Here is a 17,515-nt window from a genome sequence, read left to right on the forward strand (position 1 = left end):
TTAGCACATGGCCTCACATGTGAATCCTTAAAGACATGGGTGGGACTAAGGCTTTAGAGGGTGTGAACAATGCTGAATGGGTGTAGACAGAAGTGCTCTCCAGTAGGTGTACTATTTTCGCAAAAGTGGGGTTACAAATGTATGAACTTTAAAAGCAGAATTACTTTCCCATTGTTCCTCAACTGCGGTGTATAATACAGTGCCTTTGGAAAGTATTCGGACCCCTTCACTTTCCACATTTTATGTTTAAGCCTTATTCTAAAATGGGTTAAATAAAACAATTTCCTTATCAATCTACACAAAATACCCCATAATGACAAAGCGGAAACAGGTTTTTAGAAACAGAATATATTTAGTTAGGTATACAGACCTGTTGCTTTGAGACTCGTAAATGAGCTCAGGTGCATCCTGTTTCCATTGCTCATCCTTGATGTTTCTGCAACTTGATTGGAGTCCTCCTGTGGTAAATTCATGATTGATTGCACATGATTTGGAAAGGCGCACACACCTGTCTATATAAGGTCCCACAGTTGACAGTGCGTTTCAGAGCAAAAACCAAGCCATGAGGTCGAAGAAATTGTCCATAGAGCTCTGAGACAGGATTGTTTCCCAAAGAAATTCTGCAGCTTTGAAGGTCCCCAAGAACACAGCGGCCTCCATTCTTAAATGGAAGAAGTTTGGAACCACCAAGACTCTTCCTAGAGCTGGCCGCCCGGGCCAAACTGAGCAATCGGGGGAGAGGACCCGCAGTCAGGGAGGTGACCAAGAACCCGATGGTCACTCTGACAGAGCTCTAGAGTTCCTCTGGAGATGGCAGAACCTTCCATAAGGACAACTATCTCTGCAGCGCTCCACCAATTAGGCCTTAATGGTAGAGTGGCCAGACGGAAGCCACTCCTCCGTAAAAGGCACATGACAGCCGCTTGGAGTTTGCCAAAAGGTACCTAAAGACTCTCAGACCATAAGAAACAACATTCTCTGGTCTGATGAAACAAAGATTAACCTGTTAGGGCTAGGGGGCAGTATTGACACGGCTGGATAAAAAACGTACCCGATTTAATCTGGTTACTACTCCTGCCCAGTAACTAGAATATGCATATAATTATTGGCTTTGGATAGAAAACACCCTAAAGTTTCTAAAACTGTTTGAATGGTGTCTGTGAGTATAACAGAACTCATATGGCAGGCCAAAACCTGAGAAGATTCCATGCAGGAAGTGGCCTGTCTGACAAGTTGTTTTATCTTGGCTCTTTTTATTGAAGACTGAGGATCTTTGCAATAACGTGACACTTCCTACGGCTCCCATAGGCTCTCAGAGCCCGGGAAAAAGCTGAAGGATATCGAGGCAGGCTCTGGCTGAAACACTTTATCGCGTTTGGATAGTGGCCGATCAGAGTACTGTGGGCTTAGGCGCGTGCCCGAGTCGACCGAATGCTTTATTTTCTTTCCTCTGTTTACCTAAATGCAGATTCCCGGTTGGAATATTATCGCTTTTTTACGAGAAAAATGGCATAAAAATTGATTTTAAACAGCGGTTGACATGCTTTGAAGTATGGTAATGGAATATTTAGAAATTTTGTCACGAATTGCGCCATGCTCGTGACCCATATTTACACTTCGGATAGTGTCTTGAACGCACGAACAAAACGCCGCTATTTGGATATAACGATGGATTATTTTGGACCAAACCAACATTTTGTTATTGAAGTAGCAGTCCTGGGAGTGCATTCTGACGAAGAACATCAAAGGTAATCAAACTTTTGTAATAGTAAATCAGAGTTTGGTCAGGGCTAAACTTGGTGGGTGTCTAAATAGCTAGCCGTGATGGCTGGGCTATGTACTCAGAATATTGCAAAATGTGCTTTCACCGAAAAGCTATTTTAAAATCGGACACCTCGATTGCACAAAGGAGTTCTGTATCTATAATTCTTAAAATAATTTATGTTTTTTGTGAACGTTTATCGTGAGTAATTTAGTAAATTCACCGGAGGTTTGCGGGGGGTATGCTAGTTCTGAACGTCACATGCTAATGTAAAAAGCTGGTTTTTGATATAAATAAGAACTTGATTGAACAAAACATGCATGTATTGTATAACATAATGTCCTAGGTGTGTCATCTGATGAAGATCATCAAAGGTTAGTGCTGCATTTAGCTGTCTTCTGGGTTTTTGTGACATTATATGCTAGCTTGAAAAATGGGTGTCTGATTATTTCTGGCTGGGTACTCTGCTGACATAATCTAATGTTTTGCTTTCGTTGTAAAGCCTTTTTGAAATCGGACAGTGTGGTTAGATTAACGAGAGTCTTGTCTTTAAAATGGTGTAAAATAGTCATGTTTGAGAAATTGAAGTAATAGCATTTCTAAGGTATTTGAAAATCGCACCACGGGATTACACTGGCTGTTGCGTAGGTGGGATGATTTCGTCCCACATAGCCCAGAGAGGCTAAAATCCTTGGCCTAAATGCCAAGCGTCACATCTGGAGGAAAGCTGGCACCATCCCTACGGTGAAGCGTGGTGGCAGCATCATGCTGTGGGGATGTTTTTCAGTGGCAGGGACTGGGAGACTAGTCAGGATCAAGGCAAAGATGAACGGCGCAAAGTAAGAGAGATCCTTGATAACCTCAGACTGGGGCAAAGTTTCACCTTCCAACAGGACAATGACCCTAAGCACACAGCCAAGACAACACAGGAGTGGCTTTGGGACAAGTCTCAGAATGTCCTTGGGTGACCTGCCAGAGCCCAGACTTGAACCTGATCGAACATCTGGAGAGACCTGAAAATAGCTGTGCAGCAACGCTCTACATCCAACCTGACAGAGCACGAGAGGATCTGCAGAGAAGAATGGGAGAAACTCCCCAAATACAAGTGTGCAAAGCTTGTAGCGTCATACCAAAGAAGACTCGAGGCTGTATTCACTGCCAAAGGTGCTTCAACAAAGTACTGACTAAAGGGTCTGAATACAAACCAGTTTTTGCTTTGTCATTATGGGGTATTGGGTGTAGATTGATGCGGGGGGGGGAACACGTTGAACATTTTAGAATAAAGCTGTAAGCTAACTTAGAAAAAGTCAAGGGGTCTGAATACTTTCCGAAGGCACTGTATACCATTGCCTAGCTCTGAGCCTCTACTTTTATCCAATGGAAAATAAAATACAATTTTCAGATTTCGCTACGTAGGATCCAACTACTCATTTCAAGGTTTTTCTTTACTTTCTACATTGTAGAATAATAATAAAATAGATCAAAACTATGAAATAACACATGGAATCATGTAGTAACCAAAAACAGTGTTACACGAATAAAAATATATTTTAGGTTCTTCAAAGTAGCTACCCTTTGCCTTGAAGACAGATTTGCACACTCTTGGCATTCTCTTAACCAGCTTCATGAGGTAGTCACCTGGAATGCATTTCAATTAACAGGTGTGCCGAAAGTTAATTTGTGGAATTTCTTTCCTTAATGCGTTTCAGCCAATCAGTTGTTGTGACAATGTAGGGGTGGTATAAAGAAGATAGCTCTATTTGGTAATAGACCAAGTGCATATTACGTCAAGAACAGCTCAAATAAGCATCGAGGAACAACAGTCCATCATTACTTTAAGACATGAAGGTCAGTCAATCTGGAAAATTTCAATAACTTTGAAAGTTTCAAGTACAGTCGCAAAAACCAAGCATTATGATTAAACTGGCTCTCATGAGGACCGCCACAGGAAAGGAGACCCAGAGTTACCTATGCTGCAGAGGATAAGTTCATTAGAGTTAACTGCACCTCCGATTGCAGCCCAAATAAATGCTTCAGGGTTCAAGTAACATCAATTTTTCAGAGACTGTGAATCAGGCATTAATGGTCGAGTTGCTGCAAAAAAAACACTACTAAAGGACACCAATAAGAAGTGACTTGCTTGGGCCAAGAAACACGAGCAATGGACATTACACCAGTGGAAATCTGTCATTTGTTCTGATGAGTCCAAATTTGAGATTTTTGGTTCCAACCGGCGTCTTTGTTTAACGCAGAGTCGGTGAACGGATGATCTCCGCATGTGTGGTTCCCACCGTGAGGCATGGAGGAGGTGGTATGATGGTGCTTTGCTGGTGACACTGATTTTATTTCGAAGGCACTTAACCAGCATGGCTACCACAGCATTATGCAGCGATATGCCATCTCATCTGGTTTGCACTTAGTCCCACTATCATTTGTTTTCCAACAAGATAATGACCCAACACACCTCCAGGCTGTGTAAGGGCTATTTGACCAAGAAGGAGAGTGATGGAGTGCTGCATCAGATGACCTGGCCTCCACAATCACCTGACCTCAACCCAGTTGAGATGGTTTGGGATGAGTTGGACCGCAGAGTGAAGGAAAAGCAGCCAACAAGTGCTCTGCATATCTGGTAACACCAACACTGTTGGAAAAGCATTCCAAAAAGCTTGTTGAGAGAATGCCAAGAGTGTGCAAAGCTGTCATCAAGGCAAAGGGTGGCTACTTTGAAGAATCTCAAATGTAAATATGTTTAACACTTTTGGTTACTACATAATTCCATGTGTTATTTCATAGTTTTAATGTCTTCACTATTATTCTAAAATGTAGAAAATGGTACAAATAAAGAAAACCCTTGAATAAGTAGCTGTATCAACTTTTGAATGGTACTGTATGTGTTACAATTTACATTAAAAGGACTTAATAATGTCGCTTTCCATGTGAGTCATGCAAGTCTAGTAATTGGAGCCAGTTACTTTTGAGAGATAATAAACCAAATGACTCTGTTAATGAATGACATGCCACTGGATCTATTATTATACTTGTATTTACATGTGTATCAGTTATGAAGAGCAAACCAACATCCTGTTAGAGTAACTTCTTAGCAAATCTTCTCTTAAATTGAGGGCTATTTGTGCCTTTCCTTGTAAGAAACCGCCCCTGTGCATGATTAAGGTTACTATCTAATATATGGGTGGACTAAATAAGTTAACTATGAGGATCTTATCTGTCCTCAATTGCTTTAGACAATTGGAGGAATTGATATTTGGATAAGGTGTAAGCAAGAAGTGGGCACATTTGGCACAGCAACCCAAGCTAACTGAAAAGGTATGTTTAATTTAGATTGCTGTGAAAGCACTGCACAGTTTTCACATTTTTGGGCAACTAGTCCCCTGGAGTGGTGTGGATTCTCTCACATTCGACTGGATTACATGCTGCTCTCTTAAAATACCCCCTCCAGACAAAGGGTTGTTTGTGAGAGCGCACAAAAGGTGCTGAAAAGCCAAATCCCTCATGTAGGCATCCTCAGGAATGCAAAGAAACATTAAACACACACACCCCAATGTGTTCTCAGGTTCTAAACAAAAACGAGCTCTCAAAGCTATACATTCCTTCCTAACAGCCAGTACCTGTGCATCAGTGTGTACATGGCAGCTTTTACTACCAATACGCTCTTGTAAGAGCATGTGCATGTTTTTGAGCTGTAATTGAGCACACCGGACCAGAAGACATACCTGTTCCCCAGTGCAGGACGGAGGGCTTGCTCCCCTCATCTCTCATCTACTAGGGCACAACAACCTACCCATGACTCTGCCCAGTGCTGCTGCCAGCTTCAATGGTTTATCTATCTCTTCTTCCTGTCCACCACACACCTTGGCTCAGCTCTCAGCTCCGTCTCACGGTTACCGTTTTATCGCTGCTTTTCTATCACTGTGTGTGGTGGCCCAATCACGGTGCGACTGCTTCTATGGATCCCGTTTTGGACGGTGTCGTTCCTTCTCTGCCATGTTTTTCAATGCCTCTTGCTGCGAACGCACCCACACGCGCAGAGCGATCCCTCCCTTGGTTTTAAATATGACTCATTGTCAAATTCACTCAGGCACACTGGCTCTTGGTGCCTGTGTGTGTGTAGAGCACCGGAGCTGCATTCTCTCCGTCCACGGTGCTCTCTCAGCGTCGCTTATGTCTCTTCTGCCTCCACACGCTCCCCCTCTATCAACCTCCCTCGCTCCCTATCTCTCTTGCTGTGCTATCGCTCTGTCGCATCTGCTCTAGCTGGTGGGGGCTACTGAGGGGGGCAGGGCTGTTTTCTCTATATGGTCTGATGGATAGTTGCAGGCTTGGTGATAGTATGCTAGTGTTGTCACGATACCAGATTTTAGTGTTGCACGGTATACCGGTACCACTGTAATGTCACGGTACCAAAACGCCATGATACTTATGATATCAACATTTTAGAATACCGTAGTACCGTGTCTTATATACTACCGACTTTTTCAGTCCTATGAATCTGCTGACGCCTGTTATAAAAGGTTTATAAAGTCCGTTTTGTTTAAATTCAGTTGAATTTAATAAGCAACAGCCACTAGTTTCTTGTATGCACGGGTCCAATATCCACCCCACTTTCATGCGCATATCATGTGTGGCAGCTGTAATCAGCCAGCTGCATCCCCTACATGCCCTTACCTGCTTCTCTCCGTCCGCTCTTCACGCGTCTATTCCTCCGTCAGTTTTAGAAATATATAATTTAGCCGTGATGGCGAGCGGGGATGCAGACCCAGATGAGTATTCTGTTAGATTTGTACATTTGTTATGGAGCAGCGAGCAATGTATCATTTTATCACTTGTTATAACCAAGAGTACAGACTAGTCTGAGTAGACTTTGAAAGTTCAATGTCATGCAGCCTCAGCTGCGGTGTCAGCGAGGGAACATAGAGCACCACTTCGTGACAGGCATGCTTACAGCAAAGAAAAATGTTTTGTCTCTAGCCTAAACGGTAAAATAAATATGACCCATTTTTACTGGATGGGCCTTTTTTTTCTTTTTAATCGGGATTCACGCGCATTTTATATTTATTGGTTTGATAACAAATGTTATGTAAATATGAAAAATATTTTGGCTGGTAAAAGATCTGAGTGGCTGGTAGATTTTTATCTACCTGCCACAGTGGCTAGGGGACCAAAAAGTAAATTTTAGGCTCTGGTTCGGATCATTAAATTTTTTAAATGTACTGAAGAAAAATAAAGTATCCCTTTACATTTCTCGTAGAGAGCATGGCTCTTCTGTGGCTTGTTGTGCAGGCCTATGACTGGCATTCCAGTCAGGCCAGTGTTGAGATGTAGTTAAGCAGCTTGACTTCCACAGACTATCCCAGCAAAGGTGCTGATTCACTAATCTGTCTGTGAGGCCAGTAGAAAGCAACTAGATGAGAGGGAGATTAAGGGATGAGCTCTAGAGGGATAGACCAAAAGCCTTTGCGGGGCAGAGGCCCCATACATTGAGGTTTACTTACTTTTTGACTGGACTGGAGGACTATTGGCCTAGTATTGACTGATTTTGAGAGTTAGGGTGACCAATGTCATTAAGAATTGGCACCAAAGAAGTACAGTTCTACATAGAAATGGTTACTTATATTTTCTACGTACTTCGAGAATCTCAAGTGAATACCCCTCGCATCCTTTCTCTTCCTCCTCAAACCCCATTGGATGACAGTCACACGTCCATCCACTCTGACCTCCTCCAATGGATTTTGGAGAGTGAGAGAACGTGAGGAATTAGCAATTTAAATTCTCCCTTGGACTAGATTGACAAGATTTGCATTAAACCGCCCCTCTAACTCCTCACTCCTTTATTGGTGGACGATGTGCGCTATCTGGACAGCTAAATTAATCTGATAAAATATTCACAGTTCATTATTTTTGACAAAACAAAACAGGCTTGCATAATTTATTGCATGAGAACTTTAATGTACCGCAATAATTTAAAAAACAGCCCATGGGCCCGGGATTTTCATTGCATTCTCTTGACTCTGCCCTGAACTATTGAATCATATCTGTCATCTACAACTCACCACTCTGTGCTGCTGCCCATGGAGTTAACTGACAAATCTGCAGGAAGCCGGCGCATTATGAGTTCTGCGTAAAATGATATGAAAGCATATCTGTATAACTCCGAACTCTGCGTCTCTGAACAAATTGCTCTGGTCACAGCAGTTTTCCCTACCATTGAATCTGCCACCTACCTGTGTTGGAAAATAATCTATGGGGAACACTGGGTCAACTGGTGACTCTTTATGAAGTTCTGTGGACCATGTGCCATACAGCTCCAATAAAATAAGAGACTAAAGAATTATTCAACCTACTAGTAGAAATCCAACAGGAACCAATGTGTCAAAGCAACATTGCCAGTATTTCATGTAATGCTTCAGGGTGGAGTTTCCCCTAGGTTCTAATCTAGGATCAGCTTCCCTTCCCCCAATCCTAACCTGAACCATTAGGGGGAAATGCAAAACTGACCAAAGATCAGCGTCTAGGGGCAACTTCATCGCATTCCTAAATAATGTATGCCATTGAGGTTCTGGAAAATGGTTCCTCTTTTTTTTTTCTGTACTGAGCAAATTTCAGGTCTGCTGAGTGCAAACTTGAACATTGTGAAAATTCTGTGGAACTTCCAGCATGTGTTTACTGTAAACACTGAGGCTGTACCCGCTTTAAGTTTCAGACAGTGGTCAAATAGGCTTCTGTGGATGATCATAATGTAGGCCTACCAGAGGACCTACCATCAAAAACAAAATGCATCCCATAACATTTGAACATAGAAATGGCTGTTCTATCATGCAGCCTACAATAGCAGCCAATGTTTGGTGTAAAATGTAGGCCTACGGAATGTACATTTGGGAAAAAAAAACATGCAGGGCTTTACATTAACCTGTTTATCCACTTGTCCTTCAGACAAGGTGACTGAAAATGTTTGATGCAAGAAACCACTTTAAAATAAAATGCATTATTATTACAGAGAATCAGATCAATTATGCTACCCTCTACCGTATTGGCTACGTAGATTAGTCAAGCTTGTCTCAAAATACAACAGTCCTACGTGTCAATGCAATAGAACCAGACTCCGATGCGTTCTGCCTACAACAAAATCACTTGTATAGTTTTGCATACTAATAAGTCTTGCATAGTTTGTTTTGTTTCGGTATGTTGCATTGAAAGTTGCTAATGTTGATTTGATCACAATTCCCACCGTAAAGGGAAGCATTGATAGTGTTAACCACCCCCCCCCCTTAGTTGAGTGAAGTTCAATTGCGGGCTTATTTCTAATGCACGCAGCTTAGTGATACAATCACTGGTTTGAGTCCCAGGCTCTGGCCGGATCGACAGTATTGAGAGCTCTGACAGTATCGACACTTAGAAACAACCCCCAGTATATGTAGATGTTTCTACAGCTCTTCTTTGAAGCCGAGCTCTGGGACTGTCATTAAGATGATGAATTATCACTAGACCTTAGAGGGTATGACCCTTGATACACTCCCATCAGACTAGACGCACACAAGGGTAATCAGCCTGAGGGAGGAGGGAGCAACAGTCATCATACACAACACTGAGGCTCTTGATAAGGACAATGTATACAATGCAATCGGAAAGTATTCAGATCCCTTCTCTTGTACGTACAGCCTTATTCTAAGTCTACACACAATAACCCATGATGACAAAGCGAAAACAGGTTTTAGAAATGTTTGCAAATTTAAAAATGATAAACCGATCTTATTTGCGTACGTATTTAAACCCTTTGCTATGAGACTTGAAATTGAGCTCAGGTGCATCCTGTTTCCATTGATCATAATTGGAGTCCACCTATGGTAAATTTTAAATTGATTAAACATGATTTGGAAAGGCACACAGCTGTCTATATAATGTCCAACAATTGACCGTGCATGTCAGAGCAAAAACCAAGCCATGAGGTCGAAGGGATTGTCCGTAGAGCTCCAAGACAGGATTTTGTTGAGGCACAGATCTGGGGAAGGGTACCAAAACATTTCTGCAGCATTGAAGGTCCCCAAGAACACAGTGGCCTCCATCATTCTTAAATGGAAGAAGTTGGGAACCACCAAGACTCTTCCTAGAGCTGACCGCTCGGCCAAACTAAGCAATCGGGGGAGAAGAGCCTTGGTCAGGGAGGTCACCAAGAACCCGATGGTCACTGACAGAGCTCCTCTGTGGAGATGGGAGAACCTTCCAGAAGGGCAACCATCTCTGCAGCACTCTACCAATCAGGCCTTTATGGTAGGGTGGCCAGATGGAAGCCTCTCCTCAGTAAAAGGCACATGACGGCTCGCTTGGAGTTTGCCAAAGGCACCTGAAGGACTCTCAGACCATGACAAACAAGATTCTCTGGTCTGATTGAACTCTTTGGCCTGAATGCCAAGCTGGCACCATCCCTACAGTGAAGCATGGTGGTGGCAGCATCATGCTGTGGGGATGTTTTTCAGCGGCAGAGACTGGGAGACTAGTCAGGATCAAGGGAAAGATGAACGGAGCAAAGTACAGAGAGATCCTTGATGAAAACCGCCCCAGTAGGAGGTCCTGAGCGCTCTGAAGCAGAAGGTTTACCTTCCAATAGGACAACGACCCTAAGCACACAGCCAAGACAACGCAGGAGTGGCTTCGGGACAAGTTTCTGAATGTCCTTGAGTGGCCCAGCCAGAGCCTGAACTTGAACCCGATCGAACATCTCTGGAGAGACCTGAAAATAGCTGTGCAGTGACGCTCCCCATCCAACCTGACAGAGCTTGAGAGGATCTGCAGAGATGAATGGGAGAAACTCCCCAAATACAGGTGTGCCAAGCTTGTAGCGTCAAATATGTTATAGACGAGTCCGAGTTGGATGGAACTCGCCTACCCTATGCCAATATGTAGGGTTGGCTTTTCATTCATCAGGCTGTAGGTTGACCGTTGTGTTTTTGTTTGTGTTTCAGGAGGGAGCATCTGCCAGGAAGGCCCAGACACCAGCCCTGCAGCCCGTCCCCAGACCAGGTCTGTATCTGTCACTACCAAAGCAGATGACATGAAAACATTGTGTAAAAGTAGGCCTTTTGTAGAGACAGCTTTCCAAGTCATTCAAAACCCCTGTATCAGCAGTCACCACCAACCCTGGCCCAAAAAGTAACTTTTAGAGCTGGGTTGGAATAAAACCCTGCACGCCACGTCACGTTGAACCCCTAATGCGGTGTGCATGGTTTCATTACAGAACAGTACTCAAACACCTGATTCAAGACCTTTATTGGTTGAATCTCGTGTGTTCGTAATGGGCAGGCCTGCAGACCCTGTTACTCTCAAGGACTGGAATTAGTGGTTGACTCAGTACAGTCATGGCCAAAAGTTTTGAGAATGACACAAATATATTAATTTTCACAAGTCCGCTGCCTCAGTTTGTATGATGGCAATTTGCATATACTCCAGAATGTTATGAAGATTGATCAGATGAATTGCAATTAATTGCAAAGTCCCTCTTTGCCATGCAAATGAACTGAATCCCCCAAAAACATTTCCACTGCATTTCAGCCCTGCCACAAAAGGACCAGCTGACATCATGTCAGTGATTCTCTCGTTAACCTCTATGGGCTAGGCGGGACGAATTCGTCCCACCTACGTAACAGCCAGTTGAAGCCTGTGGCGCGATTTTCAAATACCTTAAAAATCCTATTACTTCAATTTCTCAAACATATGACTATTTTACAGCTATTTAAAGACAAGACTCTCGTTAATCTAACCACACTGTCCGATTTCAAAAAGGCTTTACAACGAAAGCAAAACATTAGATTATGTCAGCAGAGTACCAAGCCAGAAATAATCAGACACCCATTTTTCAAGCTAGCATATAATGTCACAAAAACCCAGAAGACAGCTAAATGCAGCACTAACCTTTGATGATCTTCATCAGATGACACACCTAGGACATTATGTTATACAATACATGCATGTTTTGTTCAATCAAGTTCATATTTATATAAAAAACAGCTTTTACATTAGCATGTGACGTTCAGAACTAGCATACCCCCGCAAACTTCCGGCGAATTTACTAACAATTTACTAAATTACTCACGATAAACGTTCACAAAAAGCATAACAATTATTTTAAGAATTATAGATGCATTACTCCTCTATGCACTCGATATGTCCGATTTTAAAATAGCTTTTCGGTGAAAGCACATTTTGCAATATTCTAAGTACATAGCCCGGCATCACAGGGCTAGCTATTTAGACACCCAGCAGGTTTAGCACTCACCAATATCAGATTTACTATAAGAAAAATGGTCTTACCTTTCCTGTTCTTCGTCAGAATGCACTCCCAGGACTTCTACTTCAATAACAAATGTAGGTTTGGTCCAAAATAATCCATAGTTATGTTCTAACAGCGACGTTTTGTTCGTGCGTCCCAGACACTATCCCAATGGTAAATAACGGTCGCGCGCACGGCGCATTTCGTGACAAAAGATTTCTAAATATTTCATTACCGTACTTCGAAGCATGTCAACCGCTGTTTAAAATCCATTTTTATGCCATTTTTCTCGTAAAAAAGCGATAATATTCCGACCGGGAATCTGCAATTAGATAAACAGCCGAAGGAAAATATATCACTGGGTCGAATCGGGCACGCGCCTAATTCCATTGTCCTCTGATGGGCCACTTGGAAAAGGCGATAATGTGTTTCAGCCTGAGGCTGCCTCGTCATCGTTCAGGTTTTTCCCGGGCTCTGAGAGCCTATTGGAGCCGTGGGAAATGTCACGTTACAGCTAAGATCCTGACTCTTCAATAAACAGAAGCAAGAACAACAACACCTTGGCAGACAGGCCACTTCCTGCATGAAACCTTATCAGGTTTTTGCCTGCCAAATGAGTTCTGTTATACACAGACACCATTCAAACAGTTTTAGAAACTTTAGGGTGTTTTCTATCCATATGTAATAAGTATATGCATATTCTAGTTACTGGGTAGGAGTGGTAACCAGATTAAATCGGGTACGTTTTTTATCCGGACGTGAAAATACTGCCACCTATCCCAAACAGGTTAACACAGGTGTAAGTGTTCACGAGGACAAGGCTGGAGATTGATTGAGTTCGAATAACAGACTGGAAGTTTCAAAAGGAGGGTGGTGCTTGGAATCATTGTTCTTCCTCTGTCAACCATGGTTACCTGCAAGGAAACACGTGCCGTCATCATTGCTTTGCACAAAAAGGGCTTCACAGGCAAGGATATTACTGCCAGTAAGATTGCACCTAAATCAACCATTTATCACGTCAAGAACTTCAAGGAGAGCAGTACAATTGTTGTGAAGAAGGCTTCAGGGCGCCCAAGAAAGTCCAGCAAGTGCCAGGACCATCTCCTAAAGTTGATTCAGCTGCGGGATCGGGGCACCACCAGTACAGAGCTTGCTCAGGAATGGCAGCAGGCAGGTGTGAGTGCATCTGCACGCACAGTGAGTCGAAGACTTTTGGAGGATGGCCTGGTGTCAAGAAGGGCAGCAAAGAAGCCACTTCTCTCCAGGAAAAACATCAGGGACAGACTGATATTCTGCAAAAGGTACAGGGATTGGACTGCTGAGGACTGGAGTAAAGTAATTTTATCTGAATCCCCGTTCCGATTGTTTGGGTCATCCAGAAAAAAGCTTGTCAGAAGAAAAGGTTAGCGCTACCATCATTCCTGTGTCATGCCAACAGTAAAGCATCCTGAGACCATTCATGTGTGGGGTTGCTTCTCAGCCAAGGGAGTGGGCTCACTCACAATTTTGCCTAAGAACACAGCCATGAATAACACATTTCCATGGGTAGGAAACTCCCCAGACCTTAATCCCATTGAGAACTTGTGGTCAATCCTCAAGAGGTGGGTGGACAAACAAAAACCCACAAATTCTGACAAACTCCAAGCATTGATTATACAAGAATGGGCTGCCATCAGTCAGGATGTGACCCAGAAGTTAATTGACATGCCAAGGCGGATTGCAGAGGTCTTGGAAAAAGAAGGGTCAACACTGAAAATATTGACACTTTGCATCAACTTCATGTAATTGTCAATAAAAGCCTTTGACACTTATGAAATGCTTGTAATTATACTTCAGTATTCCATAGTAACATCTGACAAAAATATCTGAAGACACTGAGGCAGCAGACTTTGAAAATTAATATATTTGTCATTCTCAAAACTTTTGGCCACGACTACATGTAGACAGCTTTCTATGTACTACTTCAACATGTTCCTGCCGTTTGAAACACTTTCTAAGTCTTTCTCGGGACAACTGATGTTGCTTCAAGGTTGTGACCTTCGCCAAACGTAAGGGATGTAAAGATTCACAGATAAGCATCCGTCCTGGGTGCCCAAACCGATCCAAATTAAGCATGCATCAGTGATGGGGAATAAAATTTACACCTGCCAAATGCGGGTCAATTTAGGTATTGGCGAGTGAAATAGGCATTCTTACCAGCCACGTTGGCGGGTGGTCAATTTGCAAGGCTCTACAGTGCGAGCATTACATTTGTGAATAAAAATAGTCAAAAGTCAAGTATGAACACGTGAGTTAGGGTTAGAAAAATGCTGCAGTATCTCTTTACAAATTATTTCTGTGGTTTTGTTTCATAGCAGCTAATTGCACAAAGAAATACGAATCCTATATTCCACCTCACACAGCAACACTGCCTGGCAGGGGAGCTGTGTGCAGTAAGTGCATTTCATTCATAGATAATTTTTTTGGAGGCATAAAAGTTAGTGTTATTTACTTGAATATATCTACAAAGTGAGCCACTAAACCATATTACTTCTTAATAATACAATTTTGAAACAATTTAAAAGATTTTACTGAGTTCCAATTCATATTACAGTGCATACAGACTCCTTGACTTTTTTCACATTTTGTTACGTTATAGCCTTATTCTAAAATGGATGAAATCGTTTTTTTCCTAATAAATACACACACTACCCCATAATGACAAAGCAAAAACATGTTTTTAGAAATGTTTGCAAATGTATTAATAAAAAAACTTGCATCACATTTACACAAGTATCTAGACCCTTTAATCAGTACTTTGTTGAAGCACCTTTGGCAGCAATAACAGCCTAGAGTCTTCTTAGGTATGAAGCCACAAGCTTGTATTTGGGGAGTTTCTCCCATTCTTCTCTGTAGATCCTCTCAAGCTATGTCAGGTTGGATGGCGAGCGTCGCTGCACAGCTATTTTCAGGTCTCCAGAGATTTTTGATCGGGCTCTGGCTCAAGGACTTTCAGGGACTTGTCCCGAAGCCATTCCTGCGTTGTCTTGGCTGTGTGCTTCGCCCCAGCTCTGGAGCAGGTTATCAAGGCTCTCTCTGTACTTTGCTCCATTCATCTTTGCCTCGATCCTGACCAGTCGCCCAGTCCCTGCCGTTGAATAACATCCACAGCATGACGCTGCCACCACCATGCTTCACCGACGGGATGGTTCCAGGTTTCCTCCACATGTGACGCTTGGCATTCAGGCCAAAGAGTTCAATCTTGGTTATCAGACCAGAGAATCTTCTGTCATGGTCTGCAAGTCCTTTAGGTGCCTTTTGGCAAACTCCAAGCGAGCTGTCATGTGCCTTTTACTGAGGAGAGGCTTCCGTCTGGCCACCCTACCATAAAGGCATGATTGGTGGAGTGCTGCAGAGATGGTTGTCCTTCAGGTAGGTTCTCGCATCTCCACAGAGGAACTGGAGCTCTGCCAGAGTGACCATCGGATTCTTGGTCACCTACCTGACCAAGGCCCTTCTCCCCCGATTGTTCAGTTTGGCCAGGTGGCCAGCTCTAGGAAGAGTCTTGATGGTTCCAAACTTCTTCTACTTAAAAATGGAGGCCACTGTGTTCTTGGGGATCTTCAATGCTCCAGAAATTGTTGGTACCCTTCCCCAGATCTGTGCCTCGACACAATCCTGTTTCGGAGCTCTACGGACAATTCCTTTGACCTCATGGCTTGGCTTTTGCTCTGACATGCACTGTGGGACCTTTATATAGACAGGTGTGTGCCTTTCCAGATCATGTTTAATCAATTGAATTTACCACAGGCTCCTACAACTTGATTGGAGCCAACATCTCAAGTATGATCATTTGAAACAGGGTGCACATGAGCTCAATTTCGAGTCTCATAGCTAAGGGTCTGAATACTTATTTACATAAGGTATCTGTTTTTAAACACATTTGCGGAAATTTCTACACTGTTTTCGGGTATTGGGTATTGTGTGTAGATTTTTTTTTTAATACTAAATCCATTTTAGAACAAGGCTGTAATGTAATAAAATGTGGAAAGAGTCAAGGGGTCTGAATACTTTGACCACCATTTGCCTCATGCAGCGCGACACATCTCCTTCGCATAGAGTTGATCAGGCTGTTGCTTGTGGAATGTGCTCCCATTTCTCTTAAATGTCTGTGAGAAGTTGCTGGATATTGGCGGGAACTAGAACACATTGATCCAGAGTGTCCCAAATATGCTCAATGGGAGACATGTCGGAGTATGCAGGCCATGGAAGAACTTGCACATTTTCGGCTTTCAGAAAATGCGACATGGGGCCGTGCTTTATAATGCTGAAACATAAGGAAATGGCAGCTCGATGAAGTGCACGACAATTGGCCTCAGGATCTCGTCACGGTATCTCTGTGCATTCAAATTGCCATCGATAAAATGCAATTGTGTATGTTGTCCGTAGCTTATGCCAGCCCATACTATAACCCCACCGCCACCATGAGGCACTCTGTTCACAACATTGATAACAGAAAACCACTCGCTCACACAACACCACCTGCCTGGTGGACTTCCTGAAGTCAGCATGCCAATTGCACACTCCCTCAAAACTTGAGACATATTTGTGGCATTGTGTTGTGACAGAACTTTGCATTTTAGTGGCCTTCTATTGTCCCAGCACAAGGTGCACCTTTGTAATGATCATGCTGTTTAATCAGCTTCTTAATATGCAACACCTGTCAGATGGATGGATTATCTTGACAAAGGATAAATGCTCACTAACAGGGATGTAAACAAAGTTTTAGAGATTAGAGTTTTTTTTGTGCATATGGAACATTTCTGGTATCTTTTATTTCAGCTCATGAAATTTGGGACCAGCACATTACATGTTGCGTTTTATGTTTTTGTTGAAAAAATCTGAGCAGCTGGTAGATTTTTCTTTATCTACCTGCAACAGTGGCTGGTAGACCAAAAAAGTAAATTTTTCTCTCTATGCGTTGGAATACTTGGGAACAGATTTCCAAAATGTTAATCACTTGGCGCTGATTTCTTGATTCTGTCTTATGTCCAACAATTTAAAAAAGTATATGCAAAAAATTTGTGGGTGCAAATAGTTGGGGATTCCTGGTCTAAACTAGAGATGCACGATATATCGGTGAACATTTCGGAATTAGCTAAAAATGCCAACATCGGTATCGGATGATATCTAGTTTAACGGCGATGTTAAAAAAAACGATGTCAAAGCTAACGTGCATACGCCACTTAAAATTTGGCGCTACACGTGCAACACAGCATTCCTAACCTAGCCCACACAATGTCTGCTGTGTGGATCGAGCAGTCAACAAGTCAAGCAGTCATTTGAAAGAGTAAGAAAATTTCAGCGAGACAACTCAAATGCGAATGGAATTCATTGCTCTTGACAATCAACCGTTCTCTGTCGTGGGTGATGTTGGCTTTCGCCGACTGGTCGAGCACCAGTACACACTACCAAGTGCGCTATTTTTCAGATGT

At 42.8% G+C, this 17,515-nt stretch overlaps 2 protein-coding genes across 5 annotated transcripts in view; one reads left to right on the plus strand and one right to left on the minus strand.

The window, feature by feature from the left end:
• Window positions 1-17,515, plus strand: part of LOC100196612 (cell division cycle 73, Paf1/RNA polymerase II complex component, homolog (S. cerevisiae)) — a 73,135-nt gene that overhangs the window by 40,296 nt on the left and 15,324 nt on the right. For both annotated transcript variants that reach the window (XM_014139087.2, NM_001141641.1), the window contains 1 exon segment: window positions 10,738-10,795. In XM_014139087.2, coding sequence (XP_013994562.1) covers window positions 10,738-10,795 — 58 coding nt within the window.
• Window positions 1-17,515, minus strand: part of LOC106568735 (beta-1,3-galactosyltransferase 2) — a 43,635-nt gene that overhangs the window by 10,083 nt on the left and 16,037 nt on the right. Inside the window, exon 1 of one of the 3 annotated variants that reach the window (XM_014139331.2) lies at window positions 5,562-5,932. The exons of 1 other annotated variant lie outside the window; for it this stretch is intronic. The gene's annotated coding sequence lies outside the window, so the exon portion shown is untranslated. Of the gene's footprint in view, window positions 1-5,493; window positions 5,933-17,515 lie in introns of those variants that run through there. One more of the 3 variants, XM_014139328.2, reaches the window with a different exon arrangement.

The sequence above is a fragment of the Salmo salar genome, chromosome ssa14, assembly GCF_905237065.1.
Source record: "Salmo salar chromosome ssa14, Ssal_v3.1, whole genome shotgun sequence".
Classification (NCBI taxonomy): Eukaryota; Metazoa; Chordata; class Actinopteri; order Salmoniformes; family Salmonidae; genus Salmo; species Salmo salar.